This window comes from Crinia signifera, chromosome 3, assembly GCF_055691185.1.
Source record: "Crinia signifera chromosome 3, ASM5569118v1, whole genome shotgun sequence".
In the NCBI taxonomy this organism is placed as follows: domain Eukaryota; kingdom Metazoa; phylum Chordata; class Amphibia; order Anura; family Myobatrachidae; genus Crinia; species Crinia signifera.
Window position 1 is genome coordinate 74,662,855 of NC_139219.1, and position 24,524 is coordinate 74,687,378.

The 24,524-nt window shown below is 39.8% G+C and overlaps 1 protein-coding gene across 6 annotated transcripts in view; it reads left to right on the plus strand.

Moving 5' to 3' along the window:
• SLC8A1 (solute carrier family 8 member A1) overlaps nt 1-24,524 on the plus strand; it is a 503,134-nt gene that overhangs the window by 386,293 nt on the left and 92,317 nt on the right. For 3 of the 6 annotated variants that reach the window (XM_083176013.1, XM_083176011.1, XM_083176012.1), the window contains 4 exons: nt 9,151-9,257; nt 16,474-16,491; nt 16,643-16,657; nt 23,289-23,357. In XM_083176013.1, coding sequence (XP_083032139.1) covers nt 9,151-9,257; nt 16,474-16,491; nt 16,643-16,657; nt 23,289-23,357 — 209 coding nt within the window. Of the gene's footprint in view, nt 1-9,150; nt 9,258-9,658; nt 9,763-16,473; nt 16,492-16,642; nt 16,658-23,288; nt 23,358-24,524 lie in introns of all 6 variants that reach the window. The other 3 variants (XM_083176014.1, XM_083176016.1, XM_083176015.1) reach the window with 3 other exon arrangements.

The window sequence follows — 24,524 nt, forward strand, 5'->3', positions numbered from 1 at the left end:
GACTGGAGTTCTATTGAAGATGGAATGTTCGCAACCAATCAGATTCTATTATCTTCTAGAAGGTGCTAAATAAATAAGTAGAATCTGATGTTCAATAGAACTCCCATCTTAGTCAATTTACCGCCATGAATACAGAGTAAATAGGCTTCAGTAATGCAGGAGCTCTAATCAAATGGCGGTAGTTGGAATAAACACATGTATCTCACAAACTATAATGCTGTACAGAGCAAACTATTGCAAACCAGGTTCAGACTATTGACCGGTATCAGCTTATACCATTTTAACAAGTCACAGTATGATTCTGTCCCAGTCTTTATCAGCTTGTGCAAACAGCTTGTATCTCATAATTGTATTTGTTTGGTGCATTGGAGGGTTATAACAGAAAATAAATACTCAGTCAGCCATGGTGATAACCTATTAGAATGGATTTGAACAATACAGACTGTTAATAGAAATGGTTCCTTTGTAGCATCCAGATACTGTCTTTAGCTCACCATTCTTTGAAAAGACTTCAAATATTAACAATGAACAGTCATCTGTAACGCTGTAGTTCCATTCTACAGGGCCGTAACTAGGGTGGGGCTAGGGGGATCATGCAACCCGGGCACAGGATTAGGGGGGGCATTAAATTAAGTTGTGGCAAGCCTGGCCGCTTGCCTACGAATCTTGTGCCACTGACGCTGTGGCTGTTCATTCCCAACTTCTGTCACATGGTCACAAGGACTACTCAGAGAGGCAGGAGACGCGATGTGGGAGTAGGGACATACACAGGGAGGGAGGACACACCGTTGCTGGCTGTTTAGAAAGGAAAGGTGCCTGGCTGCCAGAGAGTGCTGGCGGCTGGCTCTGTACTGCAGATCCCTGCCAGTTGGACAGACGAATGTGTGAATGAAGATGTACCTGCATTGGACTAGTTGATAGGTACACAGTTGGTGAACATATGCAGAATAATATATGTGTTTTACATTAGTGTGTCTGTACCTCTGGCTCTCTTGAAACCAAGTAGAGCCCTGTATTTGTTTTGATTTTGATTTTTGTGTGTTTTTTAGGGGAGGGGGGTTGGTATCAAATTACTGCCCTGACCCGGGTAACAGAAATTCTATTTTCGGCTCTGCATTCTACATGTCTTCCTCCTGGCAAGCATAGAGTGCTTTAGTTATTACCATTATTATGAAAGTTTCACTAGTCCAATCTTTTGTTGGTATCCAGCATGTTGACATTCAGAATGTCAACCATGTCAACTTCTGTATTTCGACATGCTACTTGTCGAAATAAACATCCTTATTGGCGTTCTGTCAACATTCAGAACATGTTGACATCCTGGTTGTGACATTCTGACTGTTGACATATCATACCACATCCCTTTGAAGCAACTGAGCTATTGCAAGTGGATTCTGGGTAATGACTAATTTGCTATGATTGAGGATTGCCAACCCCCCAACTGTTCTGATTTAGGTAGCATTTTAATTGCAAATGAGAGTTTTTGCTCTGATCTTCCCGTCTGGTTCGGATCTGAGGATGATGGAACACACCGACTTTCTGATCCCGCACATCATAGTTATGGACTCTTGTGTCTTTTAAGTTGCATCTGCATTATATGCAATTGAATACCTGTGACACCTGGTATAATATCAAATACAAAAACTTGTGTGATTTTCCGTGCTGCAGGCAGAACCACAGGATATCAGCAACTTTGAAAAGTCATCTTGAGTTACGAGGGTGATATTATATTTATAGGGTCATTTACTAAAACATTTGTCTTTAAAGACACGGGAGCTAGGCTGTTTTCCAACTATTTCTTTAAACAGATGCAAAATATTATACAAAGTAATTTAAGAAATTAAATTTACAAATTGGTATGTGATATAGTCTTAATGTCCCCTAGTTTTAGGGGGGTATTCAATGTGTAGGTCACGGCAGTCGAGCTTGCCCGAGAACATGCAGGCGGGATTCAATGTCCTGCCTGCAGTAGGATGAGAAGGGGGCATGGCCGAGAGTTGCGGCTGGGAAGAGGCGAGCTGCAGCCGGCAGGTCGTCACTTCCCGGCTGTTCTCGGCAGAACGAGCCCAACAGCTTGTGAAATCGGGCTTGTTCTGCCGAGAAACCTTGCTCAATGCTGTCGGGGAAGACAGCATTGAATAGGGCCCGGCGGCCATCTCCCCCGTGGGGAGATGATCGCCGGCGATTGAATACCCCCTCTTAGTATTCAGTAGATAAGCTGGAGCAGTATTTTAGAAAGAAAACAAATGCTGAAGATAATGGGCAGTATTCATTGAGGCTGATTAGCCATGTTCTAAGGCGAATGTGTGCTATTTTCATTCTCTAAGGCGAATGTTTTTACTGAAAAAGTGATTCACCGTATTCAACATGCACTATTCGCCGACTGCGAACAGTGAATGATGGACAATTTGTCGTCTGATAGTCGCCGTAATTCGCTATGGTTTTTCAATGGGTTTTTCAATGTGATTCGCTGTGAGTGTATTCAGTGATCAGATGGCTAATTGCTTTCCAAGTGATTTTCCCCTGCCAGCTCTCCCGGGGGGCAGCTTCTGCTGCCTGTGTCCCCGGGAGCCCTCCTTCTCCCCCACAAGTGTTCCATCTCCCTGCCTGCCGCCATCCCCCGGCTCCCTGCGGCGAACGTTAAGAATCTCCGTCAGGGTCAGCGAGCCCCTGCGGCTTTGAATAGGGCGACAGGGAGGGCTGGAAGCGAATGCTCCAGCCCTACGGAACCCGGCGACTGTGCAGCGAATCCTAAATAGGATTCGTTGCACATCATGATAATTCTCATTGAATACTGCCCAATGTGTTAGCAGGCTGGACATTCAAGTGACATTTGTCACACTGTCCACAATGAACAGTTTCAGTTGGGTTTGATAGGCACAGACCACTTTCTTTTTTGTAATTTCTAAATAATAAATACATTACAGATATCCATTATGGCTCTTCAGTTGTATATCTTCCTGATGACAGAAAAATCTCAACCTAAGCATATTGTATATTTAACAATAGCAGGCTTGAAGTCACTGTGATATTTTCACCTCTAAGGAGTTTTGTGTGGAATTCCCCATGTTGTATAATGTATATTGACTAGAATCGTTGACGTTCAGTCTCTTTGAAGCAGTCAAAAGACTCTACTGGATACTGCAGACATAGAAGGACTAAAAGCTTAAGGGGTATATTCAATGGATGGCGGATCTATTCCAAAATTATTTTGACGGAATGGATCCATCATCCATTGTTCAATGCAGCGGGCAAATCCGAATGTCGTATTTGGCCTTTGATCGATGCTTACCCAACCGGGGCTGGGACTGGGTGAGCATGGAGACAGGAGTTGGCGGGAGGCAGAGGGAGCCGGGACAGAGGGGACAGGGAGACGGTGCCATGTAAGCTGCTGCTGCTGCTCACACGGCGCCGTCCTCCCTGTCTCAATCTGATATCTTTTCATGTCGAATTGAGATTGCCGAAAACATGTTTCCAGTAAAAGCAGGTGGATTAGCAGGTATTCCGTCAATCCACCTGTTTTTTGGCAGGTTGGAACATTCCTGCTGCACAAAACCAGCTGGCATTGAATAGATTGGAACCCTTTCTGACCTATTCATGCCGAAAACTGAAGTCTTTTCAGCATGATGGCAGTTTCGACATCAATTGAATATACCCCAAAATAAGAAAGTCTAGGAACTAGAGTGTAAAAGGAAAGTCTTCCTCTGTTTTTATTGATCCCACGCCAAGTCTTCTCCTTAAAATTGAAGAATTGAATGGAAACAAAAAAAAAATGTCTACAGCTACTTAGAAACATTCTGCAGTGTGTTCAGTAGGATGTGACCTCATTACATAGAACAAGTTAATGAATGAAACCTTCGATTTTATTATCTGCATACTGGTCCCTGTTGCCTATTTATCTTCTTTTGTAAAGGGAAAATATGTTATGTTCTAAAAATATGAACTCTAATGTCTTTATCTGAGTTTGCTTTGTCATATAGTGTGTGACGGACCGCCTGCTGCTGTTGCTGGATTGATTGAGATATTTTGACTAATTAAAGTAGCCAAGAATAGCCCTTCTCATGCCCACAGAATTAAATCAGTAAACAAAGTAATGCATATTGCTAAAGATGTTATTGATCTTGTTGCTAATGGTTTTGAGATGATATACTGCTCTGCTAACCCTGTCAGATGCCGCTAGCCTGTGCCAAGATGTGCTCTTTTGTACATTTCAATCTCAGTTATCGTTGCTTATAAATTCACTGAGAGCCACTTCCTTTGACAAATGTCATCTGCTTCTACCTACTTGTCTATTTGTATTCAGTAAATTGGTCATAGAGGTAAATAAGGGCAGTCTCTATGCATATTCATAACGGTGGTCCGCTATTTGTTTACTGAACTTAAGATGCACTTATGAAATGGTTGTAGATGAACAGCATAACCATGAAGAAAAAACATACTGTAGAAGCCACTGGCAGTCATTACCATAGGAATTGCATATATATATATATATATATATATATATATATATATATATATATATATATATATATATACAGTATAAATCAAAATATTTCCTAGGGTAATGACTGCCAGTGGCTTCTACAGTATGTTTTTTTCTTCACATATGTGGCTTCTACAGTATGTTTTTTCTTTATATATATATATATATATATATATATATATATATATATATATATATGTATATATATATATATATATACATATATATATATATATATATATATATATATATACACACACACCCAGAGAGGAGGCCTGTTCGGTGCCTCCCCGATCCCTATGTGAACGTTTGGAAAATCTGGAGTGGATAACTTCTATCCCTAGCAAATGTCTGTTGACCAATGGTGTAAAGACTTTTTTGACAGCGTGATAGTACTACATTTTATGTTGTTTCTATTCATTTACATATTAACCAGGACTTCTGAGGACTTTATGTATAACCACAGATTGGGACCTTTTGAAGTTCTGCAATTAAGTTCACTCAATTGAATGGCCTTTATTATTGGACTTCATACCTATAGCGCCAGTAAGACTGTTCCTTTTATGTTTGTGTTATGAAAGTTTTAGGCTGCTCATGGGTAAAGCGCCAAGAAAACACCCTTTTTTTCTTTACAGACACCAAATACATAACATGTTATAAGACCCCAAAGGTCCCAACATCATTAGGAAGATGTGGTACTCTGTTATGGGAACTATATTTATATGAACTTATTGTTCTCATTCTTTAATAACAATATGTTATAAAAATGATTTAATCTGTTATGGAAATACTCAGCCCCAAAAACAATGCTCTTGGCAGGATGTGAGCAATGATGAAATCTAACTTTCTCCTAGCATGACAGATATCGTCAAACTCTTTTAATGCGGAAGCCTGGAGCCTGGAGCTGATTCAGTACACAGAAATAATGACAAATAAACTACACTTACCAAAGACTTTCTTTCACAGCAATTGTGTTCTATCTGCAATTTCCTCCTTGAGAGTGCTTGTGAATGTACTTGGAAAGTGTATTTTGATTGGAGAGTGATGATAATGGCAAACACTGTGTAGGGAGCCTGAACGTATCATCATAACAGACTGATTGCACATTCAGACTTGTGGGTTTATTGGAATGTAATCCGGTTAATTAATCAAAATGAGAGCAAAAAGTGAATTCACCCCTTCTGTCGCCCCACTTTAAATGATAATTGGCAAAAAACTGTATTAAGGAAGATGTGCCTGACGTACATGATGTTTTGAGCATAATAGCCAATAACAAAATAATTAGCCACTTTAATGGCTTGAATTGCCAGTTTTGTGTGGTATCCGGGGAAATGCTGCCAGTTCAGATGGTTTCTTTCATTTTCCCAGCTGTAGCTGCATTTGTTATTCTACTGCCAAGTACGAAATGCCAGCAGAAACAGAACGGAAGGGACTACATTAGTCCACCATACTTTAAAATATTGTTCTGTCGTTCAAGCCTTGATTCAGTCATGGGCTCTGAACTGGATGTCCCTCGGAGCATCAAATACATCAGGGTTCTGAGACACTTTGGATAGTGGGGACAGATTATGGGAAGGAAAGAAAGAAAGAAAGAGTAAGAATAGGAAAAAAAAAGATGAGAGAGAATGAAAGAAATACTGTAGATAGAGAGGGAATGACAGAGAAATTATACTTAATTATGGTGTAAATTATACTATTAGGTGGTAGAGCCCCTTAATATTATCTAATACTATGGGGATGTCATAGTAGCTGTGTTAACTTACAGTTTCTAATGATTTTAATGGGTGATATCCTATTAGCCCCGATGTCGACACTCATTATCCCATGCCGATGCTTATCAGGTATATGGTTGCGCCTGCGGAAACCAAATCCACAATAAGTGACCGTTTTTTTTTTTTTTTTTAAAGTTCAGAGAAAATACATAGTTCCTTTTGCGCATATTGAAATAAGGGAAATATTTTTCCAGCAAAAAATGGGCCCTTATATTTTGGGACTACATGGAATCTAGCTTATGCGTCCTGCATGACTATGTAATAGCAAAGAAACAAAATGATTTTATATATTTATTAATGTATTAATGTATTACATATACATATGTGATGTCAGAAAGCATTTCCCATTAAAGTTAAATTTGTATAAGAATTAACTCATTCTTTTCTCACACAGTATGAAAATGTATTTGATTTTGTATTAGGTTTTTCTTTTATAAATGAGACTGTGTATTCTAATACCAAAAAAGTGCCTATTTTGTTTATGATAGAATAAGAGGGGTATTCAATCCTGGATTCCGACTGTCGAAACGCCTTATCAGTCAGAATCCCAGCCGTTTTCGCCGGCTTCCGACACTATTGGTGTGTACTCACGGTGCAGTAGTCTTGCTATTCGATCCCCATTCGATCGGTATCACATCGCACGGCAAGTCAAAGCACATGCATTGCTGCATTGTATATTTGGCTATTCGATTTGAGCTGAACGGGAGCGCGCATCAAATCACGATCGAAAGATTAAAAACATGTTTGATCTCCATTCGATGTCTATGCGATCCCGATTCGATTATGACTATATAGTCAAAATTGAACAGAAAATTGTGCCATGTGTACACAGCATAACTTGACAGTCAGAATTCAATGTTCTAATTATGGAGAGTCGGAAAGTCTGAAAGATTGTCGAAAAAAGGCAGTGGATTCGTCAATCCACAGTCGTTTCCAACAAACCAGATTTGACTTTTCGTGATCGCCCGAAAAGGGGGCGGGGCATATGCAAATGAGGGCGCGGCTTATGCTAATTAGCCGCGACCTCATTTTCATACGAGAATAGACGCTGTGCGCATGCGCACAGCGTCTATTCTACTAGATTGGGGGGTCTCCCAACTGCCACCCCCCGCAGCGGGACAATGCCTGCCGCGGGTGGGACGTCGGGACAGGACCCGAAAATCGGGACTGTCCCGACGGAATCGTGACAGTTGGGAGGTATGCAGATTGAACACCCCCCCCTTAGTCCTAACACCATATTCCCAGCACCACAGTGTTGACCCTGTTGCAGTGCTAATTAAAGTATTCTTACACTGTTGACAGTATAACTGTAAATGTGCAGCCTTAACAGCAGGTTTACAGGAATACATGTGACAAAGTTAAAAAGCTTGTTTTCCTGCCATTATGGTGAAACAATGTCCACAATGTCCTTGCCGACATAATGTACCACTCCCCTGATGTACTTTTGTTGCCAGATAAAGACACAGACATTGTGGGTAATATATTCTAAGATGAGTGTTCTGTTGAAGATACTGTAGGTTTTTCCCCAAAGCAACCAACCAGATTCTATCTATTATCTTCTAGAAGGCGCTAAATAAATAAGAAATAGTCTGATTAGTTGCTACGGGCAACATCCCATCTTCAATAGAACTCCCATCTTAATATATTTACACCATACTGCCATACTGTACAACCAGGGTGTTTGAGTGTTTTGTTCGGTAATATGTTGTTACACAGGCAGAACAGCAATATATAAGGATCGTTCAACATATACATATAGTTCAACTTTTCTTGTGATCACAAGAATAAAAATAAAAAAACTTTCAAATGGCAAATCTTTTTATACTGGAGCTTTGCCTAAAATCCGTTCTCATCTAATACATCTGGTGGAAATGTAAGATGCTTTCAGCATCCTTAGACTACAATTAAAGTGCATTTAGTCTTTCATACTTCCTAAATAAAATGTTTTTTCCCCCCCACCCTATGATCAGGTAAAGTTGTGTCACTCAAGAGTCTTGACTGTATATAATTTGAAACATTTTCTAAAGGCAGCCTGACTGGAATATTATTTCTCCTTGTACAGTGTATCATATAGTTCCTTTGGCATCGACTTTTGTACTTTATTCTTTATAAACTTGGTACAAGCACAAAAGTAATTGGTCTTTGGAATTACATTCTTCACTACAGTGTATAGTTATAGCATCTGATAGTAGGGTTATTCTGTCAGTTAGTTACATTGTATCCGTTATGAATTCTCCCTGCAGTTCCACAAAGCACTGTTCCTTCATGCTGGTCTCATCTTGCCGAACTGCCTTGTTTATGGTTTACTATGGCAGTTTTATTTATTCACACTATTAAATGATCTAATATGGGGTTTCTTAACCTTTCGTGTCTGGGACTTAGATTATGCAATCCATGGATCAGCTTATGCTGATAAAAATAAATTATATTGTTAATACATTATTTTAAAAGAAAAGTTTGTACTTGTACAATATTAGTTCATTAATGGATCAATAGTTGCAAGTACACCGTCGGTCTCCAAAATAAGGATCCCGTTGGCTCATGCTGACCAGAATGGCATTTTCTGTCCCAACTTGTTGGTTAAGAATCTCTGATTCAATATGTCATGATTATTGATTATAATTTTCTGTATTGTTTTTGTATAATATGCCAATGTAGTACAGTTTTTTTCCAGGTATTTTCCAAAAATAATAATGTTCCGTTGGTTCTCTAATACAGTATGTTACTGAAATGGAAAGATTTTGGTCAAAGCTGGCTGTCTTGTATCTTTTTGCTAGATCTTACCTTTTCTCTATTTCTAGCTACTGTATCTCTAGTACTGCTTACTGTACATTTGTGCCTTCCTTCCTTTTGTACTGTGCTTCCTCTCTTCAATCTTTCCTTCTCTTCTTGCAGCAAAATCATATCAGTGAAAGTAATTGATGATGAGGAATATGAGAAAAACAAGACTTTCTTCCTTGAGATTGGGGAACCACGTCTGGTGGAGATGAGTGAGAAGAAAGGTGGGGGATCTGCTCAGAGGCTGAGCCCTAACCAATAATGCGTCTGACTAAGCACACTTGGATGGCTTACTCAATCATTGTCTCAGATGCTCACATCCGTTTACGTATATGCGAGGGGCCCAAGACAACGGAGCTTCAACAATCCTGATTTCTATTTAGTTGATTAATTCATGTACAGTAATTAGTTTTCAGTTGGATCTTTGTTCAGATACAACACAGATCACCAAATTAGTTGCACAGATCACAATTACTAGTGCATTAGTTTGCCCCACGAGATACGTGAACGGATGTGTGCATGTTCCTCAGTCATAACCTCATAATAACCATCAGGCTTAGATGAACATAAAAGCATGTGTGTGAGACTGCAAACATCCATTTCCCTTTGTCTTGTGTCCCCACAGGAAGTACATTTCCCTTAAAATACTTGACAGAGAAGAGTATGACAAAGAGTCCTATTTCTACCTTGTGCTTGAAGAACCAATCTGGATACGAGGAGGACTGAAAGGTGTGAGAGTATAATAAGACAAACCGAGTAGCTCAAACAAACATAAAATCTCCTCTCCTGTTTGTAATTCCTTACTCTCACAACTTGCTCTCTCTCCTCTTGCTTAGCATCTGAACTCTGTGCAATGCTTCCTGTAAAGCCTAGCCAGCTCTTTGTTGATACTCTTATTTATGTCGCTAAACAAACCTGACTTAACATACTTCTTGCTATGCTAGGCTATTAATGGACCCTCAGGGTTAAATGAAAGCAAGAAAGCAGTTTGCTTTGTCAGGCCCTTCCATGTTTCTTGCATCTAAATAAGTGCCATTTACAGTTTAAGTATGTAATTGCACAGATGCTACAGTATTTTATTCTATAAAAGGCCCACATTAAGTAGTCAAGTTGCAGTGGTAATCCATCTACTGTACCTACCCCCTTGTCTGCTTGACATTAAAGCCTCTCCTTCATAATCTTTATATAGCAAACCGAAGCAATACATTGCTTTTTTAGTAACCCACTAATGAATTTGCCAATTTTGGTGATTTGGGATTTACCGTTGTCCTAAGGGTCATCATAGGATTATCCACTAATACTTTAGAACTAAGATGAGCCATGCAAAATGTGGTGAATGAAGGATAGCTTAAGTAAAAGTAATCCTAATGCTTTCCCAATAATATAGAGCCTAGCTCAATATGCACTATTTAAAGATTATTTTAGTAAGAAGCGCATTTCTCCCAAGCTGCATGCCCCATGTACCACCCGTTAATTATGAAATGAGCTGGATGACAATGAAGACTCAGGAAAGGCTCTACCCATAATCAGGAACTTCCAGTGCTAACAAAATAACAGTTGAGAAAACAGTTCTGCCTAGCAATCAAACATATACTGGTTACAATGTTATCTCAATGAAGTATACCAAAACTTGGATTTCACTAATAAGGACATGCATGCGCTTTATTAATTTCTGTTTTACACATAAAAATAAGCAACTAATTAAAGTGAGACTTACTAATTCCATTCCTTATAATCAAAATGTTATGCATGTAGGTTTGACATTGTAACACAATTATGTGCATGTTCCATTTTTAATTTTACTAGTGTTAAACACTGCATTACATGCTAGATAAACACATTCAACAGAACGTCAAAATTCATGATGATGATGATGACATTTAGCAATGATCCTGAACTGCTCAGCAATACATGAAACAAACTATCCTGAAGTACAACACGTTTAAATCACACAGATCAGACTTCTACATCCCGATCTAAAATAAAAAAAAATTGCTAGTTATAAATGTAGTCTGATGGCCCTGAGAATCCTTCCTGAAATTGACCTGACTTTGGTTTTATCAGGTGTATAATTATGTGCCTAGGACATTAGCTTCTTTTGGCCGAGCCATTAGTTTTCTTAATTAAGTCTAATATATAGATGTCAAACTGTCTCTGACATAAAATATAATCATTGAGAGAAATTTCCTCTTTTACCCACCAAAAAAAAGCATTAGCCCATTATCTTATACTCAGTGAAACATAATTTTATAATCTTTGGTCAGGATGCAACAGCTTCTTAATTAGGGAACATGTTTTATAATTATCGCAATCATTACACAAATATATTGGCAAGAGAATCTTGGCTAGGTGATAAAACACACCAGGTTGCTCATTTGTGTTATAACGCTAAAATAATTTAATGAGATTTACATTACCATATGGAACAAGGCTAAGGTATTACTATATGAGAGCCTTGTGGTGTTATTGTATATATATTTTCATGTGCAGTGCAATGAATCTGGCAACCTTTCATTAACATTTTATACAAGAAGTTTATATATTTATGAAATGGCAGCCCCGCAGACTTTAATACTATCTGAATAGAACAATCTAAAAAATATTATTTTCATTATAAAATATAGATTGTAAGAGAACCTTAAGATTTGCAAATGAGAACAATAATTTAAAACATTTGAAACATTGAGCAAGAAATTTAATTAAATAAAGGCATTGTAATAGTTATAGAGGGCAAACCATTAAACAGGGACTTCAGTTGTGCTTGACCAAATGTTGGCTAATTAGCAATTATAAGTTGTCAGTGTGTGTTTAAATCACAGTACAAAATATATAGAAACACCGACATCTAATTGTTATATAAAGGGAACAGAAAGTGTCTGACTGGAGCAGGTCTGATTTTACGTCCAGGAATATATTCCGTTCCTCGGTTTGAATCTACATGTTGCTTTTGTAGATACTTCTAAAAATATAATTAACTCTGTATTAATTTACTTCTAAAATTACATTCTTTGTTAATTTTTAAATGAGGACTCACCATGTCCATAGTTCAAATGAATAATTTGTTCAAAAGAATAGACAACATATATATTTTAGATGAAATGTAAAAAATTAACTGCAGACCATATAGCTATAAATAACATAGTCATAGATAAAAGTGCTAACAATAAACTCAAGCAACACATACCATAACATACTGGCTGAATACTAGTAATAAAAAGCACTTTAAAAGGAACATATAGCCATGCAGACTGTACAAATGTATGTACTTTATTAAGTATAACAGGAACACGTCACATTATTGTATTCATTATTAAGAGATGTAAATCAAAGTTTATATTTTATAATTGTACAATAATATCAGTATTCCTCTAAACATTAAAAAACACTGATCACCTACACACATGTGACGAAGCCATTTTGGGGACTGGACCATTGTGCACGAAAATGTGTCCTACAGTATTTAATTGCCTCAGTGATGTCACTTGTTAGGGAATTGATATACTGTATGTGTTTTTATGAATCTTGGCCCTGTCTACAAAATGGCTTCTTCTTAATGCACATTTAATTGGTTTAGTTTTCCCCAGCTGGATGTAGTTTTTCTTTCCATGGGCATCTTTTCCATTATCACTATTCATTTGTGTTTCTTATCCTTTTGTCTGTCTTCTATGTGTTCTCTTTGCAGCCCTGTTGTTGAATGAGCTTGGTAAGCATTCCATTTCCTTTGTTTTCCACCTTCCCGGCTTTCCTGTTTTCCCTAAAATTATGCTTTCACCTTATTTGCCTTTTATATTGTTTAAATATATAATGCTATGTTTTATTTAGATGTGGTGGTTGAAAAATTTTACATAAAAACAAAAATGCATTTTAAACTGTTGCAAAATTATGCAAACTATGTACTGACATATCTTAAGCCCCATACACAAGGAGCGACACAGCATTTTGTGCTGAGCGACATGCTGCAGTACAAATGCTTGGCACATAGCGGGAAACCCACTCAGCACACTGCAATACTTTGTGCTTAGTGTTCGTGCTGAGCACTGGCTTTTTCAGAAACCAATGCGCGGAACCACGTATTGGCATCGCTGCAGGGCATACAAACGGAGCATTCTGTGCTCCTTTTCTAAGTGATCTAATCAGATTGTTTAGAAAATGGGCTGAAATCGTCCCGTTTGTATACCCCTTTAGTAGAATCTTTGAGAAGATTACATAACGCAAATATAAAAAACTCAAAATATTTAACTATTTTAGTATAAATTGAAAAAAATTGTTTTCCTGAATTGTATCTTAGGAAGTTATGCACCACATATCCATTTAAGTCAAATGATCAGTCTCTTGGACTAGATGCAATAATCCAAAATTGTTTTCAAACCCAAACCGAAGTGCTAAGCCAACATCGTTTTCGTAGACCACTAACAGCCCTAGATTTTGAAATTAGTATTTTTTCTTGAAACACATATATATTTCTTAATTTTAAACCTTTAAGGGGGAAATTTACTAAGATGAGTGTTCTATTTCAGATGGGATGTTGCTATGGGCAACCAATCAGAATCTACTGCTTATTTATGTAGCACCTTCTACAAGAAATAAGATAGTATCTGATTGGTTGCCCATAGCAACATCCCATCTGAAATAGAACTCCCATCTTAGTAAATTTCCCCCTAACTGTCCAATGGGACTTTGTGGTAAACAGTGGTTTCTTAAGAGGTAACTGTCATGAAACTTTAATTTTGTTTGGGTGTTTTGGAACATGCCCAGGGTATTTTAGAAAGTTAGGGGTATAACTACAAGAGCCGTAATTAAACTTTTTTGGTGCTATGCGCTAGAAAGAGAATTGGCGTCCCGAACCATTTTTCTTCTAGGGACATTTGGTGCATGCCCTCATGGGGGAGAAGCCCTTTATGAACAGAGTGACCAATACCCCTCTCACACTTGAGCAGCAAATTACAGAGTTACAATTTTTCAATTTGGTAATTTGCTGAATCCCTGCTCTTTACCAGGATCGGAGACCCGGGATTTAAGTCCCGGGTTCATCTTTTCACACCAAAGTAATGCAGCAAATAACCAGGTTGAAATGTTTTAACTTGGTAATTTGCTGCTCTGGGTGAGGGGGGGTCATAATGTACCCGGAAAAACGACCCGGCACTCAAAATGTCAGGTAATTGATGTGTCACAGGTGTGAAAGGGGTATGAATAGCAAACATCTCTCAAGTGAATTTAATGAATGTTGTAATTAGTTGGTACTGTAAGTGGCTCAAATGGTTCATTTATTCCTTAGAGCAGAATTTATTTCTGGATTTCTGGCTTTCTAAACTGTAACACAGCCTGTAATGCACTTTTCAAATAAGATAGACATCATAAAACTACAATATCAAACACTGCCATTTGTCCGGTTCTCATATAAAAAGCATAACAAGAGTCATTTCTGTGGAACAAAGGGATATCTAGTTAATGACAACATTTTGCAATGTATGTATCCCTATGAGCTGCATGAATGAATTTTGGCAAGGGAGCTTACAGAAGCTATATACAGTTAGAGCAATCTTAGTCTTTGCAGGGGCTGGCGATACAGCCTTGGTATTTCCCAGATAAATCAACTGTAATACTGTATTAAAAACAGACCATGAAAGGGATTAATTTTTTAATAGTAGAACATTTTTTGAAAGACTTATGGGAAGGGCTTTTTCTGGTGAAAGATACAATTAAATACAGAGAAAGTATGATCCGTGATACAAAATAAGATGACAGAGATATGTACAGTAAATGTGACACAGAACAGATGGGCTAATTAAAACGCAACAGATGTTATATACAATGGTCTTTATTCTGGCCATTTCTGTGCATGTGCATAGGCCGAGCCAAACAGACTGTTTACTGGTCCGTGACGTCGGTGCCAGGGTGAGCAGCTGACCACCGGATGTCAGCTGCCCGCCCACTTCCTCCCAAGGGTGCGCGCAAATCTAAGTGACATGAGAGTCGGTGACCATTGATTGATGTGGGTTCAGCAGGGTGGCAGCACTATGCCTATTCTTTGACAAAAACATAGTATAGTTGCTTTACTCATAGCAAATATTGGAGTCAAATGATAAAGGGCCTGATTCAGATCTTCTCGTTGGGCTGTGAGTGTTCGGAGCCCAGCGAGAAGATCTGAATCAGGCCCTTTATCATTTCCCCCCTTAATATTTGTTATGAGTAAAGCAACTATACAACGTTTTTGTCAAAGAATAGGCATAGTGCAATGCGCCTTGAGCCTGTATGATGGCATTGTAACATTATTATTTGGCATACAAACCTATTAATTTACTAGGAAGCTCCTTATAACTGATATGAGACATTATCAAGGCATGGCAGTACACAAAATTGGGACCAAAAGCTGAATGTATAGAGCTGTTTTGCTGTTATAAGGGCTCATTTCTTCCAAAACACACACCCATTTGACAAGGACACAACTCCAAATGCTTCAGCCCAAACTACAGTATCTTGACAAATTCAGATGTGATCCTAGTGAACTGATAGGCCGGGTTTGCATGAGATTTCTACATACCCTAACTGTGTGTAGCCAACAGGCTTTTGTTTAACAACAGGGTGGACTTTTTCAAGTGATCATGTTATTCAAATATAGAAAGCTTTATCAAGTAACATGATGTAAGTCTTCTAAAACTCTGCACCAAACGGCCACAATCAGATATTATGTTTGATCCAGTCCAGTGGTTCTCAAACTCAGTCCTCAGGACCCCACACAGTTCACGTTTTCCAGGTCACCCGACAGCTGCACTCATCATTACTAGGGTGACCAACTCATCCCTTTAATCCGGGACACAGGTTCTGTGGCTGGCTTTCACCTGGTTGTAAACTGCCACACCTCAAGACTCCATTTCACCTGGTTTTACACTGCCACAGAACCTGTGTAATTAATATGTGTCCCGGATTAAAGGGATAAGTTGGTCACCCTACTCATTAGTGACTGACATATTTTAAAAGATTCACAGGTGGAGTTAATTATATCACTTGATTCTGTGAGGAGACCTGCAAAACATGCACCGTGTGGGGTCCTGAGGACCGACTTTGAGAACCTGTGGTCTTGTCCAAGAAAGACAGAAAACTGAATGCCGGAGTTGTTGTTGTTGTGTACATCATTTCATGCAATTTACATCACTTTACTACTTACTAGGTTATAACTTATCTGTTTAAAATTCATACTTACATTACAAATGATCAAAGCACTGCTAAGATCATACTGTAAGTCTCTACATACCTGGCTGAGTTTGACTAGGGTAAATGCAGGATTAGTGACAGTAATCTGAATAATTCTGCTCTTTAGAGTGAGACTATTATAAGAGTACAAATGAACTGCTATAAGTGCTTTGAGAATGTTAAATGTGACATACTTTCACTAACTTTATTCTGTCTTGTTTTTTTTTTTGTGTTGTCTGATGTCCACAGGAGACTTCACCATTACAGGTATGTGCTTTTTATCTGTATATCTATTTATATTATTATTATTATTTTTTTAATGGGGGCTTGAATCAATGTGATTATTTTTTTGTGTAGCTTTATTTTGGTGGGTTTGTGTAATCTTTGTATTGATTTCATATCTTTATCTCGTTTAAAGGAAAAATGCTGTATGGTAAGAGTTGAGCATTAAAAAGTACAGTATTCCCTAAACACTCACACTGTAATTCAACGCTAAGTCACTGAAGTGTGTTTGTGTCGCACGTGTTTGATTATTATACTGCTGACAGGTGTGCTGTATAACTCTTGCATGGTTTCTCTCACTGTAGGGGCAGTGTCACACTGGCAGGGTTTCAGCTACTTTTCTCCAAAGACAAACTGTAGCTTACATTTTTATGAGTAAAACATTCATATGTATTTAATACATACAATTAAGCTACAGCTGTTTTCAATATTCTATCAGCCTACTTCCTAATGCTGCATGCAGTATTTTGCTTGCATAAAAAATATTGGGTAGAAATATCTGTAAATCTGATTACTGTCTTTTGACATTGATGGCCTGATTGGGAGGTGGACACATCCCACCATTATCATACTGCTCTTGTGACATACCTTGCATACAGGGTCAGACCAGCCCACAGGTGTACAGGGGAAATGCCTGGCAGGCCTCGCTGTTTGAGGGTCAGTAACTTGGCGAAGAAAGATCATGAATGAACTTGGCTGCTTGGTTTGTTTCTATGGAAACTACACCAAAATTAGATCTCCTGCTGATCAGTCAGTGGTCATGACACACCCATGTCCCCTCTATTATAAAGGGACCCTGCTCTTTGCAAGTACTTTATAATGGATGAGCCTCTACCACTGCATTCCGTCATGCCCCAGAATGTGAGAACGGTAAATTCGCTCCATATGTGGCCACTTCTGTATGTGCATGAAAAGGGTGTACCTAGAAGGCTGTTACCATGCCAATGCCGGGTCTGATAGAGGGGCCCGGGTCTCGCAGCCCCTTCCCTTGCTGCAGAGACTAGGCAGTGGGAGTAGAGAGGACAGGCTGCCGCAGCAGCACAGCCTCTCTCCCACACTCAGCACACGCTGCTCAGTGCCATGTGGTGGGGGAGAGAGGCAGAGCCTGTCCTCCTGCACCCAGCCCGCACCCCATGCAAATCTTTTTTTTTTTTACAAGGGCGTTGCCACACCCCTTACCGCTGGTTGGCCACTTGGCCACTCCACTTCCCCCCCCCCCCTCCCCGCGCGGTGGCCCTGGTGATACTGCCACAACTATGTACATTCAATGTAAAATGCATACAAATAAGCTTGGAATTAAATAAGAGTTTAAGAAACTGATGCAGATACAGTAGGTACAATTTATAATCAGTACATTATTTAATAAAAAGGCACTAACAAAAGAGAGCATAATACAAAATTACACTGCAAATCTTATCCTTCAATTACACAGTTGCCAAGGAGAAAATGTAGCAAGTTTGTACAATGAGCCAGCCTCAAGGAGAAGACATGTCTCTTTATACCACCTGTGTGATGACCTTGTGTTCGCTCTCTGAACAAGTGCTGTGATTGTTCCATCAGTAATTTTGAAATATTCTTAAAGAGTAAATCTTTGGAAAGAAATATTGTTTGAGCAATAGGTGTTTTAAGAGCTGACCTCCTCCCACAGCATCTCTCATATCTGTTCCAGGCAGCAACAGGTTTTAGTGATATATTCAGAAATATGCAACATGTACAAAAGACAGCAAAGACTCTGGCACACTATTAACTTGTGTGTGTCTTTACTAGCTGGGTTATGGAGTCATCTTTCCAAAGATATCACCAACATCAAAGACATTATTTGCCCCAACCCCTCCACAGTAGACTTTTCCGACCTATCGCTAGTACTGGAGAAGGAGAGCTCAGTCCCTCCCACAGCCACTATCAGTACTGACACTAGGATCAGTCAGTGCAGCCTCATTGATGCAGAGGCTGTACTATTCTGGCAGGAGGATGTGTATGAGCTATGGTATGAGTCTGGCATGAGCTATGATATCACATTGCCATAGGCATAGGTCATTGCAATCCCATTATTCTGTTTTAGTGGCCATTGGCACACAATTGCACAGCATGTCTGCCACCAGAATCTTCCCTGTGGATTTGAAGCAATTTTTACTAATCATATTTGCTGAATTGGTCGTCAGAGGGGGAGGTGTTTTCTCTCCTTGGACTACCAGTTTATACTGAATAGCACAGAGTTTCCAATGGAAAGCCACTCCCCTACTATTACAGCATCCCAACCTCTAGGCCAGGGCTGGGCAATAAGCGGCCCTCCAGCTGTTGATGAACTACACATCCCAGCATGCCTTGCATCAGTTTTGGCATGGCCAAATAGCAAAAATAAGGCAATACATGCTGGGATTTGTAGTTCATCAACAACTGGAGGGCCGGTAATTGCCCATCCCCTTGGCGCTGCAAACAATACAGTACCTAGAAATGTACTTGTTGTTTTGTACATGAGTAGTGCTAAGGAATTCTATTTAGGGCCCCAATGATAAATACTGTAGCCACCTTAAACAATTAGAACTATAACCCCAGACGTACATACATGCACACTATTTTACTTATGTATTTCATATTATAGACGCATTTGTTCCCACACCCTCCACAGGAAATAATTGCTTAAATAGACACTTTCCAGTGACAAAAGTTTAAGCTGTTGACAGCGTTATTTGTAGGTTGACTTCAATTTACCAGCACTAAGTATGGCCCTGGCTCCTGTGATATAAAGCAGAACACATTTGTACAGTCACCGTTATATGCACATCACTTGTTATAAGCAGTGTAATAATTAATCCACATTTTTCCCCCAAACTTTCCATTTTAGAGGTTCACAGGAACTTTGTATGGTAACTAGTTCATATTAGTGCTATTAATACACTACATAAAAGCTCACCAGTTTAATAGCACTGGTAAGTGACACGGCTACATCCTTCTCTAAACATTTCATTACAAACATATCCATTTACATGACCTAAACTGAAATAAAAGGTCCTGGGGTACGGATGTCATATTCTTAACATTTACAAACAAACCTAATGATACAAGGAAATTGCATTCAAAAATATATACTTGAATAGATAAGCATACTGGCCCCTATTAATGATTGCTCAAATGATCAGTAGCATGGGTTCCCGATTATGGGCCTTATTTTGGTTCATTCTTTCTGACAAAATCCTTCTTAGATGGGCAAAACCATGTGCACTGCAGGTGGGGCAGATGTAACATGTGCAGAGAGAATTAGATTTGGGTGGGGTTTTACTTCAAAGTGAGATCTATATTGCAGTGTAAACATAAAGCAGTCAGTATTTTCCCTGCACAGAAACAAAATTACTCACCCAAATCTAATTCACTCTGCACATGTTACATCTGCCCCCCCCCCCCTGCAGTGCACATGGTTTTGTCCATCTAAGAAGGATTTTGTCAGAAAGAATGAACCAAAATAAGGCCCTATGTGCAGAATGAGTCCTGCGATCACAATGCAGTATTGTGATCCCTTCTGCCTGATTGACAGGTAAAGGCGATAGGGCGGAGGTATGGGAGCCATCTGGTGTTGTGCCAGAAACGAGGGTGTTACACCTGATATCCGGGAGTGGTAATCCCCGATGGTCTCAATTGCTGATGGTCACGATGTTTGATTCCAGACAGAAACTCTGTTTGAAGTGATGTGAAGTGAAAATTCAGCAAGGAGGTGTTTAGCATTTGTAAAGTTTCCTGCGAGCAGCTTTACAAATGGGATCCATGTTGAATGAGGGCCATTATCCACATTTCATTTGAGCTTTGAATTCATTATACTACATAAGATAATTAATTATTTACCTTTCATTAAAATAAATATGAGTTTACTGATTAGATATATTATTACCAAGAGCAAACCTGACAACATAGATTATGCCCTTGACTACATAATAAGCTTTCTGTAGGAAATACAATATTGACCACAAGTCAATCTACTGCTCTATAGTTCTCATTTTGGAGAGTCATTTTTGGCCACCTTATTAGAAAGTGAATGTAGTATTGGATTAATATTAATAAAGCTGAGTGGTGGGGTGAGATTGGGGAAGGACTGGGGGTGCTTCTTTTTAATCAATTTAGTTATGTGTTGTAAATCAGGTAGGTACGACTTGTGTAATACTGAGCCAATTGTGACTGCACAAATTAGTCTGCAGGGGATCTGGTCACTCAAGATGAGCATTGAATGAATGAATTTGTCAAAATAAAAAGTTTTTGTGGCCAAACTTGATATTGACCATCATAATGGCCACCATATTTTTATTCAACTTTCTAACTCTTAGCAAATTCTACACGTCACACAGTTGCTGTATTATTATTAAAAAAAAAAAAGTAATCATTCACTTTGATCAAAACTCCCAAATGCCACAAATTTGTTACATATATAAAGTCACCATCAAAGGACAGTCTAGGGTTCATGTTTGTAGTTGTAAAATGGCGCTGTTAGAATGATCATTAACATACAGTTGGAGCTAGTCCCATCCTGGCAGGGGATGGCGCTGGCGACGCCATATTGATGGCGAGAAGGGGACGCACGTGCACGAGAGGCACGCGCGTCCCCTTCCGACGGTGCTTCCATCAGCTCCCCCGGGTCCCCGCCGGCTTGTCGGCGGTAACCCGGGGTCCACGCTGCCTGCCCGCACCCCCCCCTAACCCTGTCCGTCTCCCTGAGGCGGAGACGAACAGGGTTTCCGTCTCCACGCCGACGGAGACGCGCGTGCGCATGAGACGCGCGTGCGCGTGAGATGCGCGCGCGTCTCAGTCTGATGGATGGCAAGGCTGCTGTCGGATCGCCAGCGGGGACGTTCTGGCGATCCGCCAGCCAGGATGTAGCCTGCCCCATCTGTACCAGCATTCTGGGTTAGACATTACAGTGTCCCTGCTGTGAGTATCAACATTTTAACTGCCAAACTCACCACTTCATGGCCGGCTTTCAGCATTAGTTTTGTTTAAATAAAATAATAGGCCCTATATTGATGATCACGCTTGTTTTCCATTTAAATTGTTTCATCTTGCAAATAATCCAAAGCAATTGTTACAGAAGAAGCACAATTTACTGCGTGGTAATGCAAACAAGAGCACAAATCCCCAAATTATCATTAACATTAGTGAAATCCTCTGCAAGAAACAGGAGTAAATTAACTACGTATTGGATTGTTCTATTGAAAACAATGGAAAGGTTAATTCGGAGCTGAAATGCTTCATGCAGCCACCATTGTATTTTCAGTAATGCGGTGATACTTTTATGTAAATTAAATCACAATTAAAAGAAAATAGGCTTGAGCTTATGTTATTTAAGCTTTTGGAGATGGTGGTTTCTAAAACAGAATTACCTTTATTAAACAATGGAGAATCGGTCCTCGGAGTGTATTAACAAATATATTTATGGAGTGAAAATAAGGAATGAACCACCGTTTCTAATTAAATCCCTTTCGCTTTAAAGATAGAATAGGTGTAGAATGGCTTGAGGCGTTTGTTATAAGCGAATAAGCTCAGTATATAGGTATTGAATGGTTTAAGTTCAGAAGTAAACAAGCGTGAATCATGTCGACATCTTTTCGTGTCGACTTTTTCTATGTCAAACCTATGCTTGTGTCAACTTTTTGTGAATGTTGACCTAGTGCCTGCCAGCCTTTTGTCAAAGTCAATCTAGTGCATGTCGAACTTTTGGGTTTGACGTATTTACTATTGACCTAGACACTGTAGATCTTTCAATCCACACCCCTAAGATTACTACAACTCCCCCCAGGACAAGCCAGCTGCTGATTTTGATTTTAGGTGATTAGTGGAGTTGGGGTTAGACAGCAGGAAGAGGGCTGAGCTGTGCGGTGGGGGAGGCTAGGGTTAGGCTGTGGGGGGTGGGGCTTAAGGATAGGCTGCTGGAGTCGAGAGTTATGGTTAGGCTAATGGTGGGAAGGTTAGGCTTAGCCCGGGGAAGGGGAAGCGTAAGAGTAAATTACTTACTGGGCTCCGTTTGGAGTGTGCTGTTGGTCTTATGACTGTCAGGATTCATACCCAAACCCCACTTCTATGGCACTGAATAAGTATCCCCCTCTTTTATGCTAATATAATGTAGCGCACAGCCATCAGCATTTACTGCAAGGCGTGTATACAGCCACCATTATGTTCTCGTTACATAACAAATGATTGCTTACCTAAAATTGCCTGTAGATATTTTCAGACAGTATAGCAAATAGGTTACAATAAAATTGCATGTGACAATTCTGTGTCTAGAACGATTACAGTGGTGTAAACATTTTCCATCAAACAATGTTAGATCTGAAGGTTTGTAGTGACATTCAACATGAGTTTTAGTTTAGTTGCATACCTGCCGACAGTCCACATTTCCCCAGGATAGTCCCAATTTTTTGGCAGCAACCACTGTTTCATTTGAATTTGTCCAGCAGTTACAGGTACAGTATATTTTATAATGAAAACAGTCCATATTCTATAAAAAAAAACAAGATCTCCTCCATTACGAAACTGTATGCAGTAGAGTGATAATAGGGTTCTGTTTCTAGGGGTATCCTCTTTATAAGATGTGGCACACGATGCAGCTTTAAAAATCACAGCAAATAAATTTATTCTGCTAGCTATACTTAAAGGAACTGTTACAGTAGCTCTTACTTTTGGTTCAAAATAACCCACGTTTGTGCATGGTTGTGTGATACCAGCTCCACTAACATCACCTCATTAATATGCCACCAAGATCATCCAGTACATGTTTTCATTTTCATCGATCCTGTTGCTAGGTAAACCTGTCTACAGGAAGGTTCATTCTAGAGATCACCCATTGCCATCTTCAGTAATCAACATTGCAGGTATAAATCGTTAATAGTATTGTGTTAAGAATTGAATAACTTTAACACAAACTGTCTCTGTGCCTTTTATTTTCTAACATTACATTAACTCATGGGTCCTCTATAAGTAAAATACTTTATAGAGGTAATGACCATTCAAAATAAAACCATTTTTGGGAGGGGTTTTGGAACAGTTTGAGGTTATTTGGCAACTCTGTAGATGCTTTAAAATGTCACTGTGGGGTTAATGTTTGACTGAACAGTATAATGAAACTGTCCATCTACTCACTATGGGCCAGATGCACTAAGCTTCAAAAGTGATAAAATGGAGAGTGAAAAACAGCCAGCCAATCGGCTCCTACCTGACATTTTTAAAACATTCTGTGACATGGCAGGTAGGAGCTGATTGGCTGGCTGTTTATAACTCTCCATTTTATCACTTTTGAAGCTTAGTGCATCTGGCCCTATGTGCGGTAATTGGACTTTGTTTGCTACACAACTTAGGGGCCGATTCAGGCCTGACCCCTTTTGTGACAGGCAGCGGAACGTCACTGGGGTGAGCGCACCCATAGAAATGCTGGGCAGACAGCGTGCCCTTGTCTGCGTGAGGCAGGTGGATGACATCAGCACCTGCCCCAAAGTTGTCGGGAAATGAAAATGAATTCCTGGCAGAGGAAAAATCATTCGATGGTAAGTGATGACTAACCTGAGTGGGGGGAAGTGAGCGGATGTATAAGGGCACACATCTGCTCTCAGCCTATAGCAGGGATTCGGGCAACAGTATGGGTGTGTGTTCAGCAGGACAGCATTTGCCTACTCGCTAGCTAACGAATATATGCAGCCTAGCGAGCAGGTCTGAATCAGGCCCTTAGTTCAGTAGGATTTGCAGCTTATCCTGTTTGCTCCTTAGTGATGCAGGTGGAGGTGCGTTACATCTCCTGCCTTCAGGGGCGGATTGGCCCACCGGGAGACCGGGCCAGTACTGATTTGCCGTCCTTTCCATTGGTGATGTCACCGGAAAGCGACCGTCGTTGCGGCCATATTGGCTCTGGGCACTGGGCTGTTGGTAGCTGCGGCCATGGGCACTAACCGCTGTGGTAGTGCAGTCCGAGGCCCGCGGCCGCAGCTACCAACTGCCCAGTGCCCACGACGACGGTCGATTTCCGGTGACGTCACCCGGGACTGAGC